Source organism: Cyprinus carpio, chromosome A17 (assembly GCF_018340385.1).
Source record: "Cyprinus carpio isolate SPL01 chromosome A17, ASM1834038v1, whole genome shotgun sequence".
In the NCBI taxonomy this organism is placed as follows: Eukaryota; Metazoa; Chordata; class Actinopteri; order Cypriniformes; family Cyprinidae; genus Cyprinus; species Cyprinus carpio.
Window position 1 is genome coordinate 18054290 of NC_056588.1, and position 12902 is coordinate 18067191.

Genomic DNA, 12902 nt, shown 5'->3' on the forward strand with positions numbered 1-12902 from the left:
AGAAAAGGATTTGCATTAAATTATTAGAAAGAGGACATAGTTAGTCACCTTAAATGGACATATATTTTGAATATGCATTATGATTGGATGAGATCAAAGCATCCGGATTTGATGAAGGTATAAATGTTGAGTTGGTGTGTTGCCTCTTTGTTGCAATCCACAGCCAACCCTGAATGACTGTATGAATGTAGACCTTTTCCTGCAGGAAAATTAATATTCAAAATACTTTTGTCCCATACCTTTAATTGAAATGGAAAATTGCCACGACAATGGTACATAAATAAAAACAAATAAATAAATAAATATATATATATATATATATATATATATATATATATATAATATATATATATATATATAAAGACTATATATATATATATATATATATATACACACACACACACTCACCTAAAAGATTATTAGGAACACCATAATAATACTGTGTTTGACCCCCTTTTCGCCTTCAGAACTGCCTTAATTCTACGTGGCATTGATTCAACAAGGTGGCTGAAAGCATTCTTTAGAAATGTTGGCCCATATTGATAGGATAGCATCTTGCAGTTGATGGAGATTTGTGGGATGCACATCCAGGGCACGAAGCTTCCGTTCCACCACATCCCAAAGATGCTCTATTGGGTTGAGATCTGGTGACTGTGGGAGCCATTTTAGTACAGTGAACTCACTGTCATGTTCAAGAAAACCAATTTGAAATGATTCGAGCTTTGTGACATGGTGCATTATCCTGCTGGAAGTAGCCATCAGAGGATGGGTACATGGTGGTCATAAAGGGATGGACATGGTCAGAAACAATGCTCAGGTAGGCCGTGGCATTTAAACGATGCCCAATTGGCACTAAGGGGCCTAAAGTGTGCCAAGAAAACATCCCCCACACTATTACACCACCACCACCGGCCTGCACAGTGGTAACAAGGCATGATGGATCCATGTTCTCATTCTGTTTACACCAAATTCTGACTCTGCCATCTGAATGTCTCAACAGAAATCGAGACTCATCAGACCAGGCAACATTTTTCCAGTCTTCAACTGTCCAATTTTGGTGAGCTCGTGGAAATTGTAGCCTCTTTTTCCTATTTGTAGTGGAGATGAGTGGTACCCGGTGGGGTCTTCTGCTGTTGTAGCCCATCCGCCTCAAGGCTGTGCGTGTTGTGGCTTCACAATTGCTTTGCTGCATACCTTGGTTGTAACGAGTGGTTATTTCAGTCAAAGTTGCTCTTCTATCAGCTTGAATCAGTCGGCCCATTCTCCTCTGACCACTAACATCAACAAGGCATTTTCGCCCACAGGACTGCCGCATACTGGATGTTTTTTTCCCTTTTCACACCATTCTTTGTAAACCCTAGAAATGGTTGTGCGGTGAAAATCCCAGTAACTGAGCAGATTGTGAAATACTCAGACCGGCCCGTCTGGCACCAACAACCATGCCACGCTCAAAATCACCTTTCTTTCCCATTCTGACATTCAGTTTGGAGTTCAGGAGATTGTCTTGACCAGGACCACACCCCTAAATGCATTGAAGCAACTGCCATGTGATTGGTTGATTAGATAATTGCATTAATGAGAAATTGAACAGGTGTTCCTAATAATCCTTTAGGTGAGTGTGTATATATATATACTATATATATATATATATATATATATACATATACATATACATATATATACACTCATGTGTATGTGTGTGTGTGTGTGTTTAGTAACTTTACATGTCAGTCAGACTGTGTCTTTCTCTCTTAAGGGTTTTTTTTTTTTTTTAACCAGAATAAGCTATGGGCCAGTCCTTTTTTCATTTAGTCAACAGTCTGACTAAGTGAGAATTCTGTCATAATGACCTTTAAGACAGTTTACTCACTTAGCGACATTTGGTTTTCTCTCTGTGGTGTGGCAATATGGTTTGTGGTGCTTGCTAACAAAAGCTAAAAAATATGATGTGCTTTTGTTTTGATGATAAAGAAAAAAACATCTTGCACAGAGACCACTTTTTCCAGAATGAATCCGATACGATACTTTTATTATTGGTACTTGCCGATACTGATACGATACCTGTATTTTCACAGCATTTGTATTTTTTTAATTTTTTTAAATATTGTGTACAGAAGTAAAAAAAAAAAAAAAAAAAAAGAATCATGTTAGCTTGCTTCATTTAGCAAACAGATATATTCTTTACAGGGGCATTGCTAGGATCAGAAGAAAACAAACAAAATAAAATAAAAAATATTGCTATTGTAATAACACTGTTTCACTATAATATACAAAACAGAGTACTTAAAAATAAATATAATTATTATATTATTATATTTTACAGAAAATCATAGGGTGACATGTTAACATGCAGGGAGCCTATAATCATCAACCATTAGAAATATCTAAGGTTTTATTATAAAATATTAAATTATGATTAAAAAAATATGTGACAGTAATGTGACAGAGAGGATCTTTCACACTGCAGTAAATTAGATTTCATTACCATGCAAAGTGTCAAGTAAAAGCCTAACAGCACTTAGCAGAGGCCAATTTGTCAAATCTGATGATGATTTGGAAGGCCATTATATCATTCTGATGTTTATCTTCTGGGTTGTGAGAGAAAAAACACTCTTCTCATTTAGATTTGAAATAAAATCACTGGCTAGTGCACGTAAATGCAGCAATGACTGACGATGATTATACTTACTGTGTGAATAGCACTATTGACACACAATCCTCCATTAGCTACCTTTTAATGTGCCCATTTTTATGACATCTCACACTCTTAAATTTTACAGTTCATGATTTAATTTCCTGTCTTCCTCCAGGTTCTCTGGACTGCCTGCAGGGCCGATCTGCCAGTCTGTCAAGCGATGATGTCTTTGGACTGGGTCATGAAGGCTCACGTCTCAGTCAGTCGTCTCTGATTCCTCGTAGCTTCACCCTTCCCTGTGATGCCCCATCTGCTTCACGTTCTTCCCAGCGGCCCACTTCTCGACGGCCGTCCTCTCCTGGCAGTGAGATGGTCACCCTGCAGGAGTTCTTGCAAGAGAGTAATGCCCTGTCCCCACCTACTGTAAGTTGTTTTAACTCTAACAACGTTTTAATACTAATTAGCAGACTTGTTTGTTTGATGGTTTGACCTTTTGAAGACTAATAACATATCATTAGAAGAATTTTAAAATTCTTGCGTGGTGAATCATACATCGTAGGATGTATATTTTCAAACTTCAGATATTCTGTATCTTTTTCAACATATCAAGATTCTGGGTGCATGTTTATGCGGTGAGAAAAGCAAAAGGGAGCTTTGTAAATTAAATTCATTATCAGTAGAGACATTAATGCTCCTAAATAAATTATGCCTGATATTTAATCTGTTTGACCCTGATCTATGGAGTGTTGTTTGCTAATTGGGGATTATTAAGATAATGTCTTTGAGTGCTTTGTGAAATGTTTATGATGGATACACTTGTCACTAGGTTGATGTCACTTGTCATATTTGATACACATATCTCCAAGTCCTGTTATCGTAATGGATTTTAATTTGATTCTGTTGTAAGACATGGAGTAAATTATTGTTATAGTAAAGGGAGTTCCTTACAAGAAGAGGGGGTCCTAGGCATCACAAGTGGTGTGGGAACCCTGCAAGTAATTTCCGTTGTAATATTGGAATCGGGGCACAGTTAAAACCACATGCTTTTGCAAAAATATTTATGATGATTTAAATGTCTTTCAGGTGCAGACAGGAAGTCGAGAGGATCTGACGACTGATTATTTCACCAGATCTACTCGACCTGTCCCTCTGCGAGATGACGCTAAAACCCCCACCAATTATGTCACGCCAACCATCAAGAGTACTCCATTAGAACTAGATGGTCGGGCCCCTAAACCTGGACACAGTGTCAAACCAAGCGTTTGGCTCACCGAGACCTCCACACCTCCTTCTCAGTCGCAAACCCTTCCTAACAGAGGAGCAGGACTGCGATCCGCACCTTTGCAGCAGTCCAGTCCTCGCGGAAGTGTGGGCGGCAGCGCCAGCCTGAGCCGTACATTCAGCCTTGCCTCCGCAGACCTCCTCCGTTCCAACGGGCCGGACAGTTACCGCACCGAGGCAAATTCCCCCAGCCAAAATGATGTGGTGGTGAGGAGGTCCGGTGTAGTCGCCAGAGAAAGACCGATGTCTGCTAGGGTGGCTGGTTCTTCGCCGCTGCCTGGCGACCCAGGACACGTGTCTGTGGACCCCCGCCGTCTGTCTCTCGCTCAACCGAGAGATGAGTTGTCCCTGGCTAGTCCGCCTCCAGTGCACTCTTCGTCTATGTCACTTCAGGCTGAACGGGAATACACTGGTAGCAGCAGGGCAGGAGCGGTCCGTTCTGGACCTGCTCAAACCCGAGCTGCCCCACATCGTGGCGAGGTGGCCATGGTGACTCCGGTGCGAGCCGTATCAGCATTAAGGCTGAAGGATTTGGAGGAGGAACCTCGGGAGCAAAGGCAGGCAGAGTCGCCTCTGTTGAAGAAAGCAGACACTGCAAACTTAAGCCACACCACCAAGGAGCAGCCCACCAGTAAACCTGCTTCTCCCGACCCCAACAATGACCCTCAGACTGTTTGGTATGAGTATGGCTGTGTGTAGAACCTGTAGACTTGGTTAAGAAACACGTATGAAACTGCACTGTAAACATAAAGGCCCCAGGCAGCTCTGGGAAGACTGGTAATGTCCTTCCTCTCTCCATCTCTCCAGGTGCTTCAAAGGCAACAGTTGCGTTTGAGGGTCTTGCACATGTTCAGATTGACCTGAAAATGAATGTATGGGGCACTTGAATGTATTTTTCCCCTTCGTATCCAATCAAATGCCATTGATTTCCGCAGCTCTCCGCAGCTCCATGGCAGGCCAGTTCACGTTCTATTCTGAATGTGGAAAACAAACGTTGGGCTGTGTGCTAGGAGCCACTCCCAGCATAATTACTGAGTAGCGACTGCATCCATCTTTAGGAGGCGCAGGACAGTTGCAGGTCCATCACCGAGACAGCCTCATAGGAACCCATTACGGGAAGTGGCCTCTCTCATTCGCTCCCTGCTGACATACCAAACAATCTGCTCTTTTCTGCTTCTTGTGGGTGACCGTGTTTTTGGTGTACGATCTGGGCTTGGCTCAGACTCTGTTCAGAAGCACACAACACTGAGCCAGAAAGAGAGAGACCGGAAGAATGCTGTTGGACATGAGAATAAGATAGCACCTTATGATATAAGGTGGAAGAATGTATCGAGAGTGGGTTTTGGGGGGAATCTGAAGTACTGGACATATTGCCCAGTTTCACACAAGCATTTAGAGTAGTACTTAAAAGAAATTGAAGCTCAGTTCGGTGTTTTTGTTTTGTTTTTCTTTAACACACTTATTTTATAACACTGCACAACTGTTCTAATGACCAGAAGTTCTTTTATTGGTTTATTTATTAATGTCCTTGGACCAATTAATGACACTTGTTTGTGTGGTTGTTTTAATGTGTGTGTGTGTGTGCATGTGTATGCCTCATTTTTCCAAAATTGCTTTTTTGTTTTGCGTGGTTGATGCTTAAGTCTGATGATGTTGAACACTGGAAGAATGGAGTAGTCTCATTATACTTTTTTTTTTTTCCTAAGTGAAGCATGTAGGTTAAAAAAGCCCATGGGATCCCAGGATCCCTCAATCATGTCACCAACCAAGCAGCCTTTGTTCGCTGTCAGTTGTGCTTTTCTGCCATCTCGTGTCACAATCTCCAACTTCTTATGGTCTGCTGAGGCATTCATAAGTCAAGGGCAAGAGCTGATCACCAAAGGCAATGGTGTGTCTTCATAGAAATAGATTTGGATCAAGCATTCACACTGGGTGTGTGAACAAGGAGAGTGTCCTGTGTAAATGTGCACAACTACTGGTTAAATGATTTTAGATATACAACTGTTTTTATACACTACTGCACATGAACATATATCAGTACCTGTAAGATATTGTGTGTTTGATGTAAGGAGTAGATACCCTAACGACCTTTTACACTTAAAGTTTATTGTGAATGGCAGAAGCCTGTTTAGAGAAAGCTGTTTCCCAAAACCTGCTCTTTGTAATAAAGTTTTTTTTTAATGTCTGGAGTTGAATTATTCAGTAAATTGCATGAGTAAATTAGTTCTATGACATGCATAAAGTTTAAAATGGATTTTTCTAGCTCTCAGAATAAATTAACATCAAAATTAAACATACAAAAACAACAACTGTCAGACTGTGTAAAGGGGTTGCAGGATCACTTAAGATCTGTCCAGTTAATTTGGCACCAAATGTTAAGTTGTAGTTACTGATAAACATATTTCCCATAGATCTCTAGACAAAATGTTTGTTTGGTCTTCTTTCATTAACTTCAATAATCTTCTTTCAGTAAGAAGAGCTGAAGTTTGAACTTAACAAATGAAGCTAAAAACTGAGAAAAGAGATTAGATTCAGTTGTCCTGCCATATAAAGTGTCTTAAGTTATGACTAGGTTGTTACAATTTTAAGGAATGTTACTTTTGTAACTGAGCATGCAGTAACAGTTTTTCATGCTTGTTTAAATTTGTTAAATAGCAGTTTATCAGACATATCCAAAATATCTCACAAAAATGCGTTAAAAACGTTATGGGACACCAAAGTGTGAGTATTTAAGGAATGTAACAGTTTGAAACGCGTTTGACGTCCTTTCCTTTGCGCACGGTCCAGGCGCTGTGAACAATTTCACCGAAGAATGTTTACTTATGCATATGTCACATACATAATTACCTTTATTCCCAACAGGCAGATGAACAATGAGGCTATTATGCTGAGGTGCTGCCAACCTAGACAGCACTTCGGACATTATAGTTGCGTTTCATGTCCGTTTATCTGACTCGGAGCGCAGCTGTATTTCTGTGCAGGCAGGTCATAGGATACGAGACACATCCTGTGTCCAAGACACTTGAGATGAGTGTTTCGCTTTGAGTAATTGCACGCATCATCACGTCAAATCTATTGACGCAATTAAATTTTTTCCTATTTTCCGACGCGACAATCCCGGAACCCGGGAGCTATTTTATTTCTGAAAAAGAAAAAAAAATCGAGTAAACGAATAGAAACAGTCAATTCTCTGACAGAGTCAGTGGAGCGGTTGATCTTGAGGATATTATGTTCAGCACATTTGAGAAATGCCTTGAATGAGTCGCGAAGGATTAAAACCAGCAATCTTAAGAGGTAATGTACTTTCATTAAATCTGATATATTCTCCTATACCTTAAAAAAAAAAAAAAAAAAAAAACCTTTTAGCCTACTACAGTTGCCTAATTGTTGCTACAGTAAACGGAGCACTTATAGTATTATGTCCCACTGCCAATAAAAAGGAATAAAGTACGACAAAGGAATGCAATATGAAAATTTCTTTGAGTTCCCATTTTAATTTATTATAAAATCAGTTATAACGAAAATTATAATCAGTGTCGTATTTTTGCAAGAATATATGGTTATCATGATATTTGTGTATTAAACTAGGCAAACAAATGATGCTGCTTACTATTTTACAGCTTTCCAACAGCTAGCCTATTTATAACACACTTTTAGAATGATTATATCATTTCTAATTCGATAATTTCTCAAGTACGTTGGCTACTACAAGTGAGAATCCAGCACTTCTAACCAACAGAGTCTACTCTGTGAAATCCTTCTGACATGTTTATTAAGATGTGCTACCAATATAAAAGAACCTGGTTTAACCCATAAAGGTCCAAGTTTATAATGTGATCAGTTACATACTCCAATGATGTAATGAGTCGCGCACAAGAGCAATAGGCTATTGCATTAATAATAAAACAGGAATATTACCTGTGCCGAATATATGGTAGCTAGTTTTTCTCTATTGCAACATGTTTTACATGTCTAACTCTGGTCAAATGCTACCGTTGTATTACAGTACGGTCCATAGGTTAAACCAGCATTTCGTATCAGCATATAGAGAGGCACGTTTAAGCACGCATTCTCTCTCATCGGGTTACTGGTTTTATGCCAGACATTAAGGTTAACCTTAATTAGTCTAAACGTGCTCAGCCGTTTTTATTTTCGTCTAATCTACAACTTGTCTATTCTGCGGTGTAATAATGTAAACATGTATGGTATTATATTATAATATATTTATAAAGGTGGGTTCATATATGTGCTTTCAAATCGATCAATCGCGATTAATCACATACAAAATAAAACTTTGTGTTTACATAATGTGTGTACTGTGTATATTTATATGTATATACATATACTTTTGCAATTAAAATTAATTAATTTGAGAAAGTTGGACACTAGCTGGTTGAAAACAGCAAGCAAAAACACATTTGTGAAATTGGATTTTTGACTCGAGAGTTCTTATGTCACAGCTAGTCCTGGAGTCCCCTGTACTAAATTATAAATACAGTATTAGTGAAGAATTTGTTATTTGGCAGTTTTCATAAATGATGAATCAGTGTGAAGTTTTGCGCTTTATAAAAAATATTTGACTTTGAATTCTTATTGGATGAGACATGTTTGAAGCTGTTGTAGACAGATGCACATTTCAACTGAATTCTAGTTTCTATGTTGCTCAGCAACCACAATCATAGTACAGTCTGGCTGAAAAAAATACAATAAAAATCTGTATTTATTGGACTATCGACACAAAGTGTTGCACCTAAGAATACCCCTTACCCAAGTTAAAAGCATTGTAACGCATCGCCTCTCTTGCACTGCTACATTACTCTGACCAAACAATTTCTTGTTCTGAACAGGAATTGAACTGCTTGTATTATCATATACAGTATAAGACTTCATCAAAGCTTCATAGAGGAAAACAGCTCCATAGTTTTCTTGGGAAATGACAACTCTCTAGAGGTAAGTCTCTCTTTAAGGTAGATTTTGAAGCTGGCTCTTTATAGCCTATAGAAGACAAAATCCGAAGTAACCTCCGAGAACAGAAAAGCAATTCTACTGAAAACAGCTTTTCAGCTTGAGTCACTGTTCTGAGTAATACTGTTGTACTTGCACAGATGTTGTTCATCATGTCTGGGGAGTATTATTGAAGGTGTTGTGTATGACTCAGATGCAGGGACACATTCTTTAGCATTTAATGGATTGGTGAAGAAACATGTTGATCACGCTGCTTTATTGATCTGTTCCACAGTAGTCACTGCAGCCAAGGTCTCCATCCCATTATATCTATCATTCTTTCATCAGCCACACATTCTGAGAACCAGGCCACAGTCAAATTGAAAAGGGCAATGTATGTTACTCAAATCCATGACATGAATTAGGATATATAAAGATGTTCAAGATGGTTAAATTGCTCAATGAAGAAAACACCTACGCAGACATCAAAGCCAAGTGCAAAAGACGTATCGTGCAGTTGGATATGGCATATTTAGTCAAATGACATATTTCGAAATTAGTAGATGAGATTCACACTTCATCATATCTCTTCCTGTATGCTTAAAATAGTTCAGAGTTTAAAGGATACAGTGCACACACAAAACTTGTCACATTTGGCAGTCCTCTTGATAAAATCCTCAGAAAGCTATTTTCAGGCATGCATAAGTACAACTTCTGTCTGCCTGAATTGAGAAAAACCCAAATCAGTTTTTGACAAGTATCATAAAGCCATCAAAAGTTAGATTTTTTTTTTTAAAGGGTTAGTTCACCGAAAACTTAAAATTATGTCACCCTCATGTCGTTCCAAACCCGTAAGACCTCCGTTCATCTTCGGAACACAGTTTAAGATATTTCAGATTTAGTTCGAGAGCTTTCTGTCCCTCCATTGAAAATGTATGTACGGTATACTGTCCATGTCCAGAAAGGTAATAAAAACATCATCAGAGTGGTCCATGTGACATCAGAGGGTCAGTTAGAATTTGTTGAAGCATCGAAAATACATTTTGGTCCAAAAATAACAAAAATGATGACTTTATTCAGCATTGTCTTCTCTTTCGGGTTTGTTGTGAGCGTGTTCACGACGCTGCTGATGTATGATGCTGCTGACGTGTTTTCTGGTGCGCCCAATAACAAAGATAACATGTCAGCAGCGTCGTACGTCAACTGTCACAGCAGTCGCACTCACAACAGACCCGGAAGAGAAGACAATGCTGAATAAAGTCGTAATGTTTGTTATTTTTGGACCAAAATGTATTTTCGATGCTTCAACAAATTCTAACTGAGCCTTTGATGTCACATGGACCACTTTGATGATGTTTTTATTAACTTTCTGGACGTGGACAGTATACCGTACATACATTTTCAATGGAGGGACAGAAAGCTCTCGGACTAAATCTAAAATATCTTAAACTGTGTTCCGAAGATGAACGGAGGTCTTACGGGTTTGGAACGACATGAGGGTGAGTCATTAATAACAGAATTTTCATTTTTCGGTGAACTAACCCTTTAAAAAGATAACCTTTATGAACTCAACTTTTCCATAACGTCCAATATGAAGATCAGAATCTCAGTGAAAGTTGTAGTTTATCATGGCATTTTCTGGGTTGTATGAATACTGCGGTGGTATTTGGACACACTAATCATTTGAAATCCTATTTTGTTTGCTTCCCATAGAATCTATGGAGTGTTATTTGGAGCCCTCAGTTGATAACTTGCTGAATAAGACTCTGCGAACATGAGGTTAGAAAGATGAACATGTCTGAGGAGCAAATAAACTGCACTATAAGCTACAAGATTCACCAGTACCTGTTTTCGGGTGCGTACATCCTTGTCCTACTAGTGGGTCTTCCCGCCAATGCTTACTCGCTCTACCATGCCTGGCTGCAACTGAAAGCCCGAAATGAGCTGGGGGTCTACTTGTTAAACCTGACCATATCCGATCTGCTGTACCTGGCCTCCCTGCCCCTCTGGCTCCAGTATATCTTCCAAGGGGACAACTGGAGCAGCTCTGAGTGGCTCTGCCAACTGTGTGGTTTCCTACTCTACGAGAACATTTATGTCAGCATTGGTTTTCTGTGTTGTATCTCCATTGACCGGTACCTGGCAGTGGTCTACCCCTTCCGCTTCAAGGCATTCCGAACGGTACGAGCAGCAGCGCTGGTCAGTGTGGTGGTCTGGCTCAAAGAGCTTGCTGTAGGAGTGGTGTTCTTCTGGCACAAGGAGCTCAGCAGGGACAGGCATAACCAATCTGTGTGCTTTGAGCACTATCCCATGAAGACATGGGAGTACCCTATAAATTACTACCGTTTTTACATAGGGTTCCTGTTCCCTTTGGGAATCCTCTCCGTGTCATACTTTCGAGTCCTCCGAGCAGTGGGCAAGAGTGCGGGCACACAGACTGCCCAGAAAACTCGCATCAAGTACCTGGTGACCAGCACCATCGTCATCTTCCTGGTTTGCTTCTCACCATACCACGTCTTCCTGCTGGTACGGACCATATTTGAGCGGGACTGCGACTTCACTGAGAAAATTTTCAACTACTACCATTTCTCTCTGTTGCTTACTAGTTTTAACTGTGTGGCGGATCCAGCACTCTATTGTTTTATCAGTGAGAGTGCCCAAAAGGGCATCCAGAAGGCTCAGGAAGCTTGTACTCGGGTCTTATGCTGTTGCTTAAAAAGTCATGGAAGGTTCAACACGCACTCTATTGAGCTTGCAGTCACCAATGATAATGTTACAGGTACCTCAGTAGTGACACCCTTGCAGCAGATCAAAACTGACGTTTGAACATTTATGTTGTATTAATTAATAACCTATAAAACAGGCATTGTACAGTTTAGCTACAAGGCTCTTCAGTGGACAAAGGAAGCATCATAGATGTACAGCTGCATATTATTTTTTATTTTGCATTGGTTAGAACATTAGCCTACTTTGTCAGTCCTGTATTTTGTTCTAAAATTTAATTGTAATATTTCATGGTTTTGGTAAGCTAGCATGCTACTGTTACTGTACATGGTGTAATGCTCAGGGATTGCTACCTTAAAAATCACTAGTGGATGACATTTGAGGTTTTAGGAACCGATGAGCTAAAAATGTTCTGTACTGTTCTAAATCCCTTTAACTACATGTGCATGTAGCAGTTAAAAATCTGTGTCCAAGACTAAAACTATTTCTGCTTTCAAACCTCATAAGTTTCCAGTTTCTTCAATACTGTACTTCACCCAAAAATCTGTAATTATTTACTCACCCTAATTAATATAGTCTGTTGTTATCACTGCAAATATTTGTTTTTCAGATGCAAACTTCACAAGTCAGATTTAGTTACAAAACATGAGAACCAGTGGCATTTGGTTCATTGATGCGAAACCAGGCACAATACAAATGTGATGATACTTTTATGGTGCTTTTATGTTCTTTTCGGTGTTCAACAGTTCCTGGTTGCTATATGCTCTTATTTTATGGAAAATGACAGAAATTAAATTTTTGTGTTTCATGATAGAATTTAAGTCACTAAGTTTGGAACATTGAAGGTGATATAAATGATAATAGATGTTTAATTTTGGGGTGAACCTTTCTTCTATACTCACCTTTTACATGGACAGACATGGAGCACACAGACGTCTGACAAGCAGAAAAGGTACACGGTGGGTGTAAAGGGTCAAACACCTCCAAACAGACCGTTTTAACCTGGACAGCTTCCCACTGTGGTTTCATATCCTGGGGAAATAGATGAAGAAGACGTGATTGATGGGTGCTTACAGAAATTAGGATCTTCTGTTTGCTCAAACCGCTGAGGTTAATAAAGGTGATGAGTGTTTGGTGCAGTGTTTACATTTTAATGATAGAAGTGATCACAGGTAATACCAGGACTCAGGAGTTTGACATGAACTGAAAGAACAGACACATGGAAGTGTTCTCTTATTCCTGCTCATTCAAACTACGTTTACAATTAATAATCAACATGCATGAAGATTCTGTGTATATGTAACCAAATCAAGATTTT

The 12902-nt window shown here is 39.4% G+C and overlaps 2 protein-coding genes across 2 annotated transcripts in view; both read left to right on the forward strand.

The window, feature by feature from the left end:
* The window catches only part of LOC109069502 (protein Daple-like), a 52778-nt gene extending 46677 nt beyond the window's left edge, over positions 1-6101 (forward strand). Inside the window, exons 29-30 of the mRNA XM_042774311.1 lie at positions 2811-3058; positions 3719-6101. Of these exons, the coding sequence (XP_042630245.1) occupies positions 2811-3058; positions 3719-4615 (1145 nt within the window). The 3' untranslated portion in view covers positions 4616-6101. The remainder of the gene's footprint in view (positions 1-2810; positions 3059-3718) is intronic.
* A 139-nt stretch (positions 6102-6240) lies between these two features.
* Positions 6241-12619, forward strand: LOC109085540 (ovarian cancer G-protein coupled receptor 1-like). Its single transcript, XM_019100075.2, has 3 exons — positions 6241-7210; positions 8764-8866; positions 10574-12619. Exon 3 carries the CDS (start codon positions 10649-10651, stop codon positions 11684-11686), a length of 1038 nt encoding a protein of 345 aa, XP_018955620.1. The 5' UTR covers positions 6241-7210; positions 8764-8866; positions 10574-10648; the 3' UTR covers positions 11687-12619.
* The last annotated feature ends 283 nt before the right edge of the window (positions 12620-12902 follow it).